The sequence below is a fragment of the Anopheles coustani genome, chromosome 2, assembly GCF_943734705.1.
Source record: "Anopheles coustani chromosome 2, idAnoCousDA_361_x.2, whole genome shotgun sequence".
NCBI lineage: Eukaryota > Metazoa > Arthropoda > Insecta > Diptera > Culicidae > Anopheles > Anopheles coustani.
In genome coordinates, this window is record NC_071289.1 from 26,706,465 (window position 1) to 26,720,631 (window position 14,167).

The window sequence follows — 14,167 nt, forward strand, 5'->3', positions numbered from 1 at the left end:
TATCCCTCTCTTACCTGCGGTGTATTGTGTACGTCTACGTCTAGAGGAGATGCAAACTGACAGACTAGAGTTTTCCGTTTCATGATAACTGAAATGAAAGATAAAATATGTAAGTGCGATCCGATTGGTGAGCAACAATATAATTCATTTAACAAAACACCTGTAAGTAAAAGGGAACCCAAAGAAACAGGATTAAGATATTTACCAAGCGGAAACGCCTCTTTTGGCTTTTCTTGTACCGGGTGCGTCGAAGGACGCAAAATTCAGGAATTCTTTTACCCATCTTCTGCACCATGTGTGAAGCTCGACTAAAGTGCGCCAGCAGGGCGGCTGCCGGGATACGGTGCTGCGGTAAAATCGACACCGATTTTCACCACCCCTAGGCGACTACAAAGTCCTTACCGACTGCAAACTTCTAAGTTCTTAAATTAATAGAAGGTAACGCAATAAAGCAGTGTTTTTGCTGTCTATTTTTGGTTCTTCACTTCACACACACACACGCCGCTGATTAAATGTCTTCAACAGCATCCACAACAGAGGCCACCAACCAAACACACCCCCCGACCCGATCCGCGCCACCACAATCGCCCTGACCCCTGACAGCCTCCTCCTGCCTGCACGCGCGACCGGAGCAAATGGGTTTCACGGGTTCCGCTGGCAAGAATTTTTGGAAGGTGATAACTACTAGCGACGACCAAAACAACTCTCCCGAACGTAACCATCGACCGAAACGTGACTACCGAATGGCCGCCCGTCCTCTATCGCTGTACTAGAGGGGTTTTTTTTTTCTCCCTTTCTAATGTCTATCTCTTCAGAAGACAACAAAAAAAGTCTAAATATATATTTATATTTCAAAATTCAAAAGTAACGCTAGACGATCCCGACTCTTCGGTTGAACACCAACTGAAGCCAAACCGTGCCTACGAGCGGTAGAGTAGCCTGAAAAGTCTGGATGAAGGCACAACCCTCCCCGCGTAACAGACACATACACACATACACACACACACACACACACACACACGCCACGTCCTCTTCCGTATCATTCCTGGTCCGCGGTTCCAGGTCCGGCCGCGGAGGGACGTACGGTTGTTGGGCGTACTTTTGATAATAAAGATTGCTTTGCTATTGCCGCCACCACCACCACCACCTCCATTACCAACGCCATGGGTTGGTTGGTTGGTGGACTTCAACCTCACCGCCTCATGTGCCACTACCTCTCTTGGTGTTGGGCTTGATGTCCATCCATCATGGCAAGGGGACCCATCACCCTTCTCCATTTGCTGATGCACCACCCCCGGTGAGGCCTTGGTAACATAGAGGTTGTACAGTACCGCCGTTTCCTATCTTTGCTTGGCCATTTTGGTTTGACCGAAGAAGGGGGCCGCCGGACCGGAAGGGCGATGTGGAACTTACAACAAAGTGTTGTGGCATTTGGCTCCACCCCTCTCGCTCCAACGGATGACGCGACGGTCAGTGTGTGCACTGTGCCGGTGCGGGAAGGCACAAACCAATGTGGAGCTCGTAGGGGCAGGAGACGAGCGATTACAGTTCCCTCCTTTTGCTGGGTCTTGGAAGAACCAATCTCACCTTACCAACTACTGATATTTGACCAGCAGGCTTATCAATGGGCCTAACGGATTTGGCACCGAACAGAGGACGAGGGGATGTTTTTTTCGAAAAAGAACTTTTCCATTGCACTAAGTGATGGTAAGCGAGGGTTGGGATAATGTTTTTCAAAATTTTAGATCTGCCATAAAAGTTTTCTTCCATGCTGTCAAATATTGGACCAACGAGGGGTATATCTTCAAACCAATCCGGTTCTATCCGCTTCCCACAAACTTACAGTTGAAATGTAGTCGAGGAAAATCATCATTCCTGCTCGCACTCCAGATAAGGCGAATATGATAGCGGGCGCCAAAAATTAGGTGTAACATTGTGTGTTGGATCACCGAAACGATTGATCGAATTGCTACAGTGTTTAACATTCCGGGTCAGTCACGAGGAGGCTACGGCCACCTGCACCAAAACCGGGGGGAAACGATGCAGTGGGCCTGGGAGGGATTAGACCTCCAGTGCGAGCCATACACTGCCACGCGATGTTTGATTGTTTACTGCCAGTTGTCTGGACGGATGGCGCGGAAGGTGGGTGTGTCGAGGATGCACTTCATTTCCAGTGCAAAAATAGAGTCGCACTAGAAGCAAACGGCCCTGCGAGGGGGAACCCGGGCCAGTGCTGCACTGAATGCATAGGCAAACATCCCCTTCCTGCAACAAAGCAAACGGCCGACTATCTTTCTTCCACAGAGTGTCGGCTTCATTACGGTGCTTCCTCGTGTCTTAAGACATTCTTGCTCGGCGAGGGAAATGAAGCTGGGAGGTAGGTTTTAGTCGCGTGTAGCAGAAGGCCAAGGCATGGCACGGTGGCAGTTGGCGGAAGACTTACATTGCATGTGCCAGCAGCGCCAGATAACGTTGTTCAAGCGGATCTTCTCCTTCCAGCGCAGACGGATGCCTTTGAAGGGGTTCCATTTCGGGGACGTCAGCTTTTGCCTGCAATGGAGAGTTGGAAGAGATCAAAGAAAAAAAAAAGAGTGAGAGCCATTTCATAGTAAAATATTTCAGTAAAGACGTTGATTATGTTATCCATCCGAAGCCCTAGCGATTGGATCGATAAGATAATCAGAAGTACTACAAGAACCCGAACAGTTCGAACCCACACAAAAGGCAAACAGAACGGGTTTCCCCGGGAGGCTTGGTGCCGAAAGTTTCGAGCTGCGGCAAAGCGCCACAGAGATGACAAACAAAAGTACGACAAATAATGACGGGACAAAAAACCGCCGCGTAAACTGACAGGCGAACACGGATCGTGGATCATTGCAATACGTTTTGTGCAAATATTATCCCAGCCCCGGGGGCTATTTCACCACGTTGTGATAATAAAAAGCAAAAGGGGAAAAAACATTCCTTGGCTGGCGGAAAAAAGGGGAAACAAAAGATAAAATCCCACGGAAAAAGATAAAAAAATTTTTGGAAGGCCCGAATTGGTGTTGCCGCTCGATATACAGTGACGTATGCCGCGGGGAACTGTAGCGTAAGCCACGCACGTCACGAATCAGATGAAAAAATAAAGACAGCAATTAGCGGCCAACCTGCGTGACGTGACGTTCTTTGCTATGACATTGACAACTTTATCATCTTCGCCAGTAAAGCGAAGCGGTGATACCACTTTTGGTCGTTTGTTAACTAAACACATTCCGCTCTCATAAGAATGGGGTTTACAGTAAGATGTTCAAAGCGGTGCCTTTTGCTTAGACCAGGGGTCGGCACGCGTTTCTCGAAAAGGGGCAGGATGCGAAATCTAAATTCAAACCGCGGGCCATTTACGGAATGTTTTGTTTTATGGCTGAAATGTTTTAACTTTTTGGAGTGATATAAAATTGAATATTTTTCTTGACTTTCATTATTAAATTTTCACTTGATTTTTACTATTATTTTCATATAATATTTATGTAATACATTATCCTTATTAATTGTGTTAATAATACAAACAACATAAATATGTGCATTGCAGTTTTAATTTTAAATAGCTTTCATGTGTGTACACTAAATTTCCGTTCATGCAGTTTCAGATTGCTGTACACTTTGAAAATTGTTCGCTGCAACTCGTGTTTTTAATAGTGATGTACGTAATGAGTAAGAATGAATGATTGAGTTAAATCTTAGTAAAGAATGGTTTAAATCCTAAAGGATAACAAATTATTTATTTATCCCAATTGGGATTCGACTCTCTATGGCGACTAGCAACTCTTTTACTCACTCATTCGCTCTTTTGGGATTCGAATCCCTGTTAAGAATTCAAATATCCTCGAAGATTAACAAATCATTTTACACGTTTTATATCACAAAAGAGTGACTTAAAGATTCGAATCATCGTGATGATTATTCACTCTGATTCAAATCTTTAAAAATAGTTGTTATTATCATCACTAGCTTTGAACTACGTAAATTTTCACATACTTTCGACAGTTGAATATTGCACTCTTTCAATTTACTACATTAAAATAAACTTTGAAATAGATATCCTAGAGATGTGACGAAAGTTTTTTTTCATTCCAATAGTTTTCTTTAAGTTATACAAAAATGTTCCAGCAGGCCGGTTAAAATTTGCTGGCGGGCCGGACTTTACCGACCCCTGGCTTGGAAGATATCGAGCTCGAAAGCTATTGAGACGAATGTTCACTCATTGTTTGCGATCGAGTATTGCCTTGTTCAATATAAAATTTCATTGCAAGTGGGAACCTCTTAAGTTTTCTTTATATCATTAAAAAAATGATCAGAACTTTGTGATCACAGCTACATAATAAAACGTTTTCGGGTTTGAATGCTTTCCCAGCTAAGTTAGGTGGAACTATTTAACAATGGAACCTTAGGAAATGGTTACCATTTCTGATTGTAAATTTTCGTCCTTTGAGTTCATTCATCAATCCTATATCGCAGGGGTTATTTCTGAAAAAAATTGCCTGAAGGCTATCCAAAAACAATCGGTAAGACCCCCAGAGTCCCAAATTTAAACTAAGAAGAAAAATAAAAGCCCACGATGTTTTCGTAAATTATTGTAGTACACTACTTTCTAGCCATAATTGTTAAGCAATTATTGAAGATAATCTAATTAAAAAAACCGGTGGGGTACTGGCCTCACAGTTTCAAGGCTTTTTTCACAATACGATCCATCCAAAATTAACTTTGTTTAGATAGTTTTAGTGTGTAATTTTATAACAATTGCAAATTGTCAGCTTTTTTTTCTACATAATTTCGACTACTTCAGGATGCTTTGTACGAACCAAAACATTAGATGATGTTACTTTGCCGTTAAAAAAATAGAGGATGTGACCCTTCACTAACCGATAGATAAGATCTGTGGAATTTCCTAGAACATTAAACAGATTAATCCATATCAGGGATGTGATTTGTTATGTCTCTCGATATACAGAGATATTTATGATACGATACTAGGAAGAGCGTTGAATGCATTGCGGTTGTATGTAGGACACCTTCGAAACGCCTAGAAGTAGACTACCGTTGCTTGAAGTAGTTGCTGACTTCCCTATAATTTAGTAGCGATTGCTAATTGGTAACAAATTGCTCGGAATGTTTCTACCAAAAACACAGTCCTACACAGATACAGTGCTGACAGATTGAAGGAAATATTATTTTGCCGATGTAAATGTATTGATCGTCAATCACTTTATCACACCTTATTATCGATTACAGTCGATGGAAGTTGATCTAACCAATAATCGTCAAGTGAATCTACAAACATTCGTAAAGATGATAAAAGTATTGTGATGAAACTGGTAACGACAAAAGGTAGCAGAGGCGACTTGAAAGCCCGCTCGCGGCCGAAAAGAAGAAGGTGCACTTCAACGTGCTCGATTGCGCTCGAAACGCGCACACACCCGCCATTCTAACGGATGTCGACGAATGGCGTTCGTTCGCTCGGACCAGACGCAGCAAACCCAACCCACGTGCGCCAGTCGTGCCCCCAGCGTGCCGGTGGCAAACCGCGGGTCACGTTTCGCGATGCGGACGTTTTATTTTTTATCACCCGCGCGGACCATTGATGGTCAAACCAAACGAGCCCCCTCGCGCGTTCGTCGTACGCCGCCTTCTTTTCTGCCCTCTCTCTATCACTCTCCCTCTCTCCACCGGTTCCCTCCGAACCGGGGTGTCCAGAGTGGGGTGTGTGTGTGTGCATTTGGCAACTGTTTGCCCGGCAGTGCAGCTGCATTCGAATATTACGGGTGGTGCAGCAAGGCGTGCCCGTATCTTGCTTTGTGGTGGTGTGCGGTGGTGGATGTGTTGGTAGCACCAGAGGATTGCGCAGCACTATAGATTGCGCAAATTGTCTAGCAGGTTTTTTTTCTCTCCCTTCTTTAATTAAAGGGGCAAAACAACCGCGCTTCTCAAGTGCATCAAACAAACAACACAACAAACGGTCCCGGTTTGGCGAGCGCTAACAAAGATTGCACGGTGAAGTGGAGCACCATTCCACCCCCGCCGTCGCGTGGTGCACTTCGGGTACTTTTTACGTTCAGTATGGTCGGTAGAGACCGTCGCCCGTCAGCGCAAGATAGAAATAAAAACGGCCATCTACACGACCGGAATCTAATCCGAGAGTACTCTTTCCCTTGGCGCCGTGCGCCTTTGCAAACGGACGATGGACCTCGTGTGGCGCGATTAATAGATCATACCTACGGCGGTCATAGCTAGGAATGTCAACGGTGTACAACCCGAGGGCTTACTTTCGATCCGTAGTCACGGTGTCACCCTTGAGATGTATTAATTTATTGTAATTTTTATCATAACTCTATCGGTTTTCACACCGGCTTGGGGAATGTGAACGAAAGGACAAACGGGATAATTAAATTCGTGCCATATCGGTCGACCCATCTTAACCCACTGGACTATATTTAACCCACACATTCTGCTGGTCAGAGGATTTCCTGGTGAGATAACGTTAAGTCTTATCACGATGCCCAACGAAGGTGTGGCAAAGAAGGAATAGGTTTGCACTTTGCCGATTTGAAACATTTTTCTGCAGGTAATTTATGGCAAATTATACCACATAAGTAGACTTAAAGGAAACTTCAAATATATTCAAAATTCAATCAAAACCAGAGAAGAGCAGGGTCTAAAAACCAAAACATTTACTATTTTCATTTACTTACACATATTACATATTTTTTCATAATATCCTAGTATTTGAAAAGTATGTTTAAATAGCCTTTTTTTCTCTTTTGTTTAGTACATTTATTCGTCAATGTATTTGGGCTGGTTATGAGTTAAAATGATGTCTTTTTCCAATTTTATTTCAATATCGTAAGGGACTTACGATATTGCGTTTGTATTCAACCGATCTTTACATGTGGATATATAAGCCAGTCATGCACGAAGGACACTAAATTCCCCGCAACAGTTCATGCAACAACTTACTTCGCATACTCACAATGTTTTCAAGTTCGTAGAACACTTGGAACAAAACTTGAGTTAGATTTAAATATTTAATCGATCGACTTTATAGCCGCCTTTGGCCATATACGATGAAACGAAACACCTCGTGGAATCCCGAAGGCGATTAATAAAAGTTGGTGTAACGCCGTTTTGCGAGTTGTTTTGGACAGCTTCCAAGTACAGTCTGCTGCAAGTAAAATCGGACGCTCGAAAAATGAGACGGTCTGCTGTCTTTCCGCAAGCCTACAGCATTCCCGGAACCGAATATTGACCTTCAACGTATACATTTCTATTCATTAACTCTTTCACTATGTAAGTAAATTGAAAACGAAATCAAAATCGATTGTTTTACTGAGATACGGCTCAAAATGTGCGCGAAGACCCGAAAAGCGGACACGCAAGTAAAATCGGACAGGTAGGTTTCTTTGCCGTTTGGCGCACTTCAAGTGGCCGCATGTCATTGTACCTTCACATTTATTAGTTGGCCACTATTGTTCTTTGTACTGGATATATAGGTACCCAAATTATCATACCAAAAACCCTAAAAAATAACGATAAGCTGACGAGAATGCAAACAAAGATTGTTACTATTTCACTGAGGATTATTTGTAATGTTTTGGTTAAAATTTAGCTGAAAATGATTTTTTATCATAAGTTTCTAACACAATTCACTTTATGCAATGCAAACAATCAAAACAAGTGTTTGAAATTCAGTATTTTCTCAAGTTTTCACTTGTAGCTAAAATAACTTGTAGCCGTTTTGGCGTGCTTCCAACTTATTTTTTGTAATTTTCTTTACATAAACTCTTTAGTTTACGTCTTTCAATTATCACAAGAAGTTTTAAATTGGTTTGTAGTCGTACAACCACCACCATAAGTTCCTACAAGTGCTTTGTTTCCCACAAGTGTATTGTTATTGGATGGCGGTAGTGAGCAGTTTGGGCAGTTGAATAATACCCATAATCTAGTATCCAGCAATGTGTGTTTTGGATTATAATCTTGATAGAATACAAAATATTACTTCAAATGTTAGTTATTAGGTGCTAGGTTATGACTTAATTTTGAAAATATTGATGTAATACACCTTGTTCATGATGCCGTGTATGACATGCAGCTTCCCAGGAACTTCGACGGAATTACGATACCATATGATTGATCAATCATGTCCAAACTTCAAGATTTTTTTAACTGATATGAAAGCTAATGGTTAATACCTTTGACTGTGTTAATATATATGATGAATTTTCTTCATTTAATCATTGTTTTCTTACTTTAAGAACTCTTCTTCCCACGTTTCCAAGTGGGTTACTGGGTTATGCTTCATTGATCTAGTTAAACTCAGGGCTTAAGTAATGAAATTAACAAACTTTCATTTCACAAGATTATCCAATCCTATTCTGCTTTCCTCGTAAGTAGTTTCCCTTCATGTTTGGATCATCTTACTGATCATAATCTGTGCATAAGCCCATCTGATAGTAACAAGTTTAAGTTTGTTGCTTCTGTGTAAAATTTGAGTATTTTTGTTTCTTCATTTTGTTGTCTACCTTGCAACTACAAAGAACAATAGTGGCCAACTCATATTTGTGGTACTAGAACGACCTAAAGCCACTTGCAGTGTGCCAAACGGCAAAGAAGCCTAGCTGTCCGATTTTACTTGCGTGTCCGCTTTTCGGGTCTTCGCGCACATTTTGTGCCGAATCTCAGTAAAACAATCGATTTTGATTTCGTTTTCATTTTTCTTACGTAGTGAAAGAGTTAACGAAAAGAATTGTATACGTTGAAGGTCAATATTCGGTTCCGGGAATGCTGTAGGCTTGCGGAAAGACAGCAGACCTTCTCATTTTTCGAGTGTCCGATTTTACTTGCAGCAGACTGTATATCAAATCAATTAGTAAATCAAATCTCTCCCGTAGCGTGCCAAGACACGCCCGACGGTAGCTAAAAACATCTAACTGATAAAAAAAACAACCATGCATGCACATACCTCTTCTCGACACCCCAACAACAACAAGAACAACACGGGACGGGGCCTCAAACTCAGCTGATGATCTCAGCTGTCTTGCGTGCCGCGTTGACGGCGCGCAAGCTTTTTTTATTCCTTTCTCTCGAGAGGATCATCTTCATCATCGATCCGATTTGAACTGGTTTTTTGCTTTGGGTAAACACCGGCGGAGTGTAAGGCAAAACCAATTTTCACCCCCGGGGGTGGGTACCGAAACGGTATCGGGTACATAAGTTCCGCGCGCGCACCGGAAACCGGTGGAGCAGTGTACTAAAAATAAAATCCATCCCATTTCGCGTAAGTCCAGCGTGTTGGGTTGTTTGAATCTTGTGATGTCGATGTCCACCGGTATATTGCCAATGTTTCCCATTGACGTATCCCTCCAAAGCGCTTGTGCGCAGATCGCAAACTCCATCTACCTTCTCCACCGTCGGGCGAAAACAACTCAAACAACTTAAACAACTTCTCCCTCGTGTAGTAGTAGGAATTTAAAATGCGCGCATAACTTGCACTTCCACGAAGGCGCGAGTCGGAAAGGCCGTTCGCAACAAAACCCCTCGAGACGACGGCTTGGCAAAACGCGATCGAGGGAAGGAAGGAAAAAAATAAATAAATCGGACTTTAAAAATACATACACTCAACCTGTTTTGACGATGAAAACCGAGTCTCCGAGAACGGCCGTAGCACACCACGTTGCGCGCCAAATGTTGCGCTGGAGGTGTGGCGCGAACCATTTAGGTGGATGGTTGTGTTAGTAGTGGGGTGTGATGGCGTTGGTTCTGTGCTTTCTTAAAAGTATGCGCGAGGAGGGATGCCGCCTCGCTGGAGGAAACAACAGAGATTGTTTATTATTGCGCAATAGCGGGGGGGACTACCGGGAAGAAAGGAAGAAGGGAAACAAAATTGGACGAAAGAGAACCGATCGTTTAATAAAAGTACATGAGAGCGAATGGTGGACTGAGATTTAATCATTCAAGAAAACAAAACGTTCTTAAAGCCATGGTTTGCATAAATATTTTTTGTCCGTTTCTGTTTTCTTTAATCTAATCGTTGGGCCTTGTTCTCAGCGGTAACCGATCTATCAACGAATGGTAAAAAATCGGAGCCTATGGTCGACGGTTGCTGATGGTTTCGACAAACCAAAGGTTGAAGTCCGTGATAAGCGGTGGTTCATTTTTATATAAGCGGATCCCGATGGATGCTCGCGTGTGGCCACAATGATGCAATGGCACGCACCAGCTGTGTGATATGCCAGTATGATCCCCGGACCCCTCGGGATCGTCCCATCAGCTGTAGTCCTTGAACGTGTACTTACACACCATCGATCCGCCGATCCTGGTGCGTTAAAAATACGTTACCCCAATTGTTGTCTGTTGTTTTTGCCTTCCCCGTTTCTTTTTGTTCTTCGATTTCAGTCATAAGTTAAGTTCATTGTCCGAGGGATGGGATGGCAAGTGTGGGGTGTGGAAGTACATAATCTACGAAAAATACTACCACCCCTTCCCAGTGGTTCCGCGGCGAAACGGCAGCTTCTGCGATTCGCATGGCAATAGTACCCCAAACCGCAGACATAGCAGCAGCAGCGATGGCGGACAGGACGCCGAATAAGCTTGAGGCGCGCGCTTCGTATGCACCTTCATGCCGCGAAAGGTTATCAGCATGAAACCCGGCTGAAACGGACTCAACCCGAGTGCCCGACATAACGCTGGGAAGAGATGAGCCAATAATTTGGCTCTTGGTGGTTATCTGTGAGAGAGTGTGGGCTCTAAAACTGGACTATACCAAGAGGCAGCCCTTGGGTTTTGCTGGAGCGAACCAAGGGTGTTCTTATCACTTGGCGACTGTTTGGTTGGGACTTGGGACACGGAAATGTAGTCTCTAAAGACTTACCGCCGATGGTTGAATGTATTTCGCTGTAGAACACACATTATCGGTGTATCAACAATCGCTTGTGCTTTGGTATTAGGAAGCGGTGGGTTGGTTTCTAAAATGGCAGGCGAATTGGCTGTTTTGTAAATGTCTGGTTCGTTACAGTTGTTCATATTGTTTTGTTCTCGCCTGACGACTATCTTACGTCATAAGCATGTACCATACTTTTTCACAGACAGACAGAATACCCACTACGAGGATTCAGTTAGCCATACTTAAAAAACAAGAATTTTTGCGATCAAAGCCTACTAACCGGATCATCGAAATCATAGGTTTAAAAGTTGTATGACAAAGAAGCCTTCGAAGGCAGAATAGCCAAGAATTCGAGTGTAGTTCTAAAATGGTTTTTGTAGCGTCCTACGTGCCGTCGGTAGCGGATCCATCTAGTTCAGTTGTATTATAAAACTATACAAACTATCCTATTACGGGAATTGGTAACCTTTTTGATGGGTTAAAATAAGAATGATACCGATTTTCACTTTAGCCTAGTTAAAGTGCTCCAACGGACGAGGGACATGTAACTGAAACAGTGTATCTAGATTATCCGAATGGTATGGAAGAATACTAATCAAACAACCCGAGCACATGGCGCTGCGGCACGTTTTACAGCGAAATTACGCATCATCGTAAAAACCGACGGTGCCCTTAACTGTACGACCTCTAATAGAGGTGCAGGCCGGAACCGTGTTATGCGACGGGTGTAATCCGTTTGGACAAACAATAATCGAAGGATCGATCGAGAACCGATTAGGCGCATTAATAGTAATCGATCGCGTTCGGTGCGCGGGAAATTGAAACCGAGCATCGGACGGGGTTTACCATCCTGGTTGGAATAAAACGGCCCTTATCGGTACAATTCAATCGGTCTTTGTTTTGGGCGGGAGGGAGAGATGTTCCGATAGGCCGGCGAATGGCTTCGAAGTGTGGATTACTGTTGCGCTCGAGGGCAGGTCACCACGCGTTCGTGGCGCTGATAAGAAATCAACTTCGCGTTTTCCAGAAACTGGGATTGGTTTTATGGGCGCCTTATCCCGGGAATGATCTTACGCTACAATCTGAGAATGTTTAGAATCGAAAATTAGCTTCATCCGCCGGGGTGGGAATGGATAATACTTACGTGTAGGTCACGTTGAGTGTGTTGAACACCGTCGAAAGGTCCGTATCGATTTCGACCTGCGAAATCGCGGAACGGCTGCTCAGATGAAGCGGTCGCGGCACGTACCGGGCGAGCTGGTTCTGCTCGGATGAGGTTGACGCCGCAAGCGGTACCAGTGCACCGGCACCAGCGGCACAAACATCGGCCGGGGCCAACGGTAGGCCCACCGCATTGTCGGACGCGATCAGATCGGACGGCTTGACGTCTTCCATCTGCATTCCGAGATCGTCATCGTCGTCCTCGGCACCCTCGGTTTCGAAGTGTGAAACCATGAACTGTCCCGAGTGGATTGTCTCGGCGCACCGTTTGCGCTCCTCCGTGCCCGATGAACCATCGCCACCTCCGCCTCCTCTGGTCATCGTGCGTTCGATTTTAGTCGTTGGTCCCGGTGTCATTTCGCAGCGTTCCGCTCGCAACCGACAGGATAGGATTACCCGCAAATACCAACGTCACCACGGAACTATCACACAATTTCACCGTAGAATCGGAATCGTTGCCACGCTGCTACGTCGGTCGAGAACCGTCCCGCGACACAGAACTGACCACCGAGCGAAACGGACGGTTCTTCAAAATCAAAACAATTCACCAACACACAATACAACTGCGTCACACATACCTTTAGCACCGTAACCGGATAGTGGAAAACCGGGGCAAGAAATCACAACAAGAAGAAAAACACGGCATACCGTCTCCAGGGCAAAATGTGCGGCTGCTGGCGAGGAAACGATACAAACTACAGTGGCAGGACAGAACACACTTCCTGTCTAGGGGTTTGCACTTTATCACAGATTGATTGTGGTTACCACCATTCGATATGGATTTTTCCCTTTCGCGGGGGCACTTCCGTAGCCTGCTACGATGCTGCTGCGAGATGGAATCGATCTACTGGCACCATTTGCTACTCATAACACGCGGCTTTTAATGCCTGGTTGTCCAAGCTGTCAATTTTGCACTAGCGAGTGCACATGCACGCCAAAATGCACGTAATGTAACCGAAGGACTTTCTCCATTCGGCCATCGTGTGTGTATGCGTCGTTCGTGGAAAGCTATCTCAACTAACGCACCGTTTCCGATTCGCCCGGATGAGTGACCTGCACCGTCTCTTAGCTGGCAACCGGACAGCACTGGCCACTGTTGGAAGTAACCCGTGTATTCGAATCGCTATCTAAACGGTCACAAGCTGCTGCTGCTGGTGAACCACGTTCGCGTCACTATCTTTTTTCACCCAAAAATACGTGTAACAACGCCTGTCCTTTACGCACGCTGTCGTTCCGAGTAAAGAAGAGCGCACACTTGTCGTGACGTCCGGCGGAGTTGTTTGCCTACCAGAAGAGGAGCGAAGGAAGTTGTTATCGATGGCCTCAAGTTGGCTTCCCGACGATGGCGAATGGTTCAATTTCGAGCCAACAATAATCGCTGGTTTATTTCGATACCAATGCTTAGGTTGGCAAGCACCAAGAGGCGATGACGTTTGGAGGGGCGAGAAAGATAGCGCGGTACCACAGCAAGTGTGTGGAAGGTTCGATCAAAATATGTCCGCTTTTCACCTGGAAGATTCCACCGTCGTCATGGCACGGGTTGCCTTGTTATTCCTGCTGGTCAACGCTGCCGTACGTTTTTCTGCGCTCGAGCACTGACAACGACGACATTGATAACCTTTCTTTTCTTCACGAGGGGTGCACTTATGGTGATCGTATTCCGAGATCACAGCAAAACAAAACAACTTGAAACAAACGCAAACCGTATCCGAGGCACCAGCAGAATTATTCCAAGCGATCGCCGCTGAATCTATCAACGAAATAGTCCCGCTATGTTTATTGCCACTACTGATGCTGTTCGGAGGATTTGGAAAATCGTCTGCACTGCATCGTAATCTCCCGTTGCTGTTGAATCGGTGTCTATCGAAATGAAAATAACCAATTTTACATCGGTTCTGTGTACGGCCTAAGGCGTTTGAATATTACAGAGGTGCAACGCTAGTTCATGTTGTGGGCCAATGGTGGAGTGGTTTCTCTAGTTTTTTATAGGCATTCCATTAACAAATTGGTGTTTTGGATACTATAATTTTA

The 14,167-nt window shown here is 44.4% G+C and overlaps 1 protein-coding gene across 1 annotated transcript in view; it reads right to left on the reverse strand.

Moving 5' to 3' along the window:
• The window catches only part of LOC131266213 (uncharacterized), a 37,936-nt gene extending 23,967 nt beyond the window's left edge, over positions 1 to 13,969 (reverse strand). Inside the window, exons 1-3 of the mRNA XM_058268617.1 lie at positions 12,060 to 13,969; positions 2,444 to 2,550; positions 15 to 88 (exon numbers count right to left, since the gene is read on the reverse strand). Of these exons, the coding sequence (XP_058124600.1) occupies positions 15 to 88; positions 2,444 to 2,550; positions 12,060 to 12,493 (615 nt within the window). The 5' untranslated portion in view covers positions 12,494 to 13,969. The remainder of the gene's footprint in view (positions 1 to 14; positions 89 to 2,443; positions 2,551 to 12,059) is intronic.
• Positions 13,970 to 14,167: the final 198 nt, after the last annotated feature.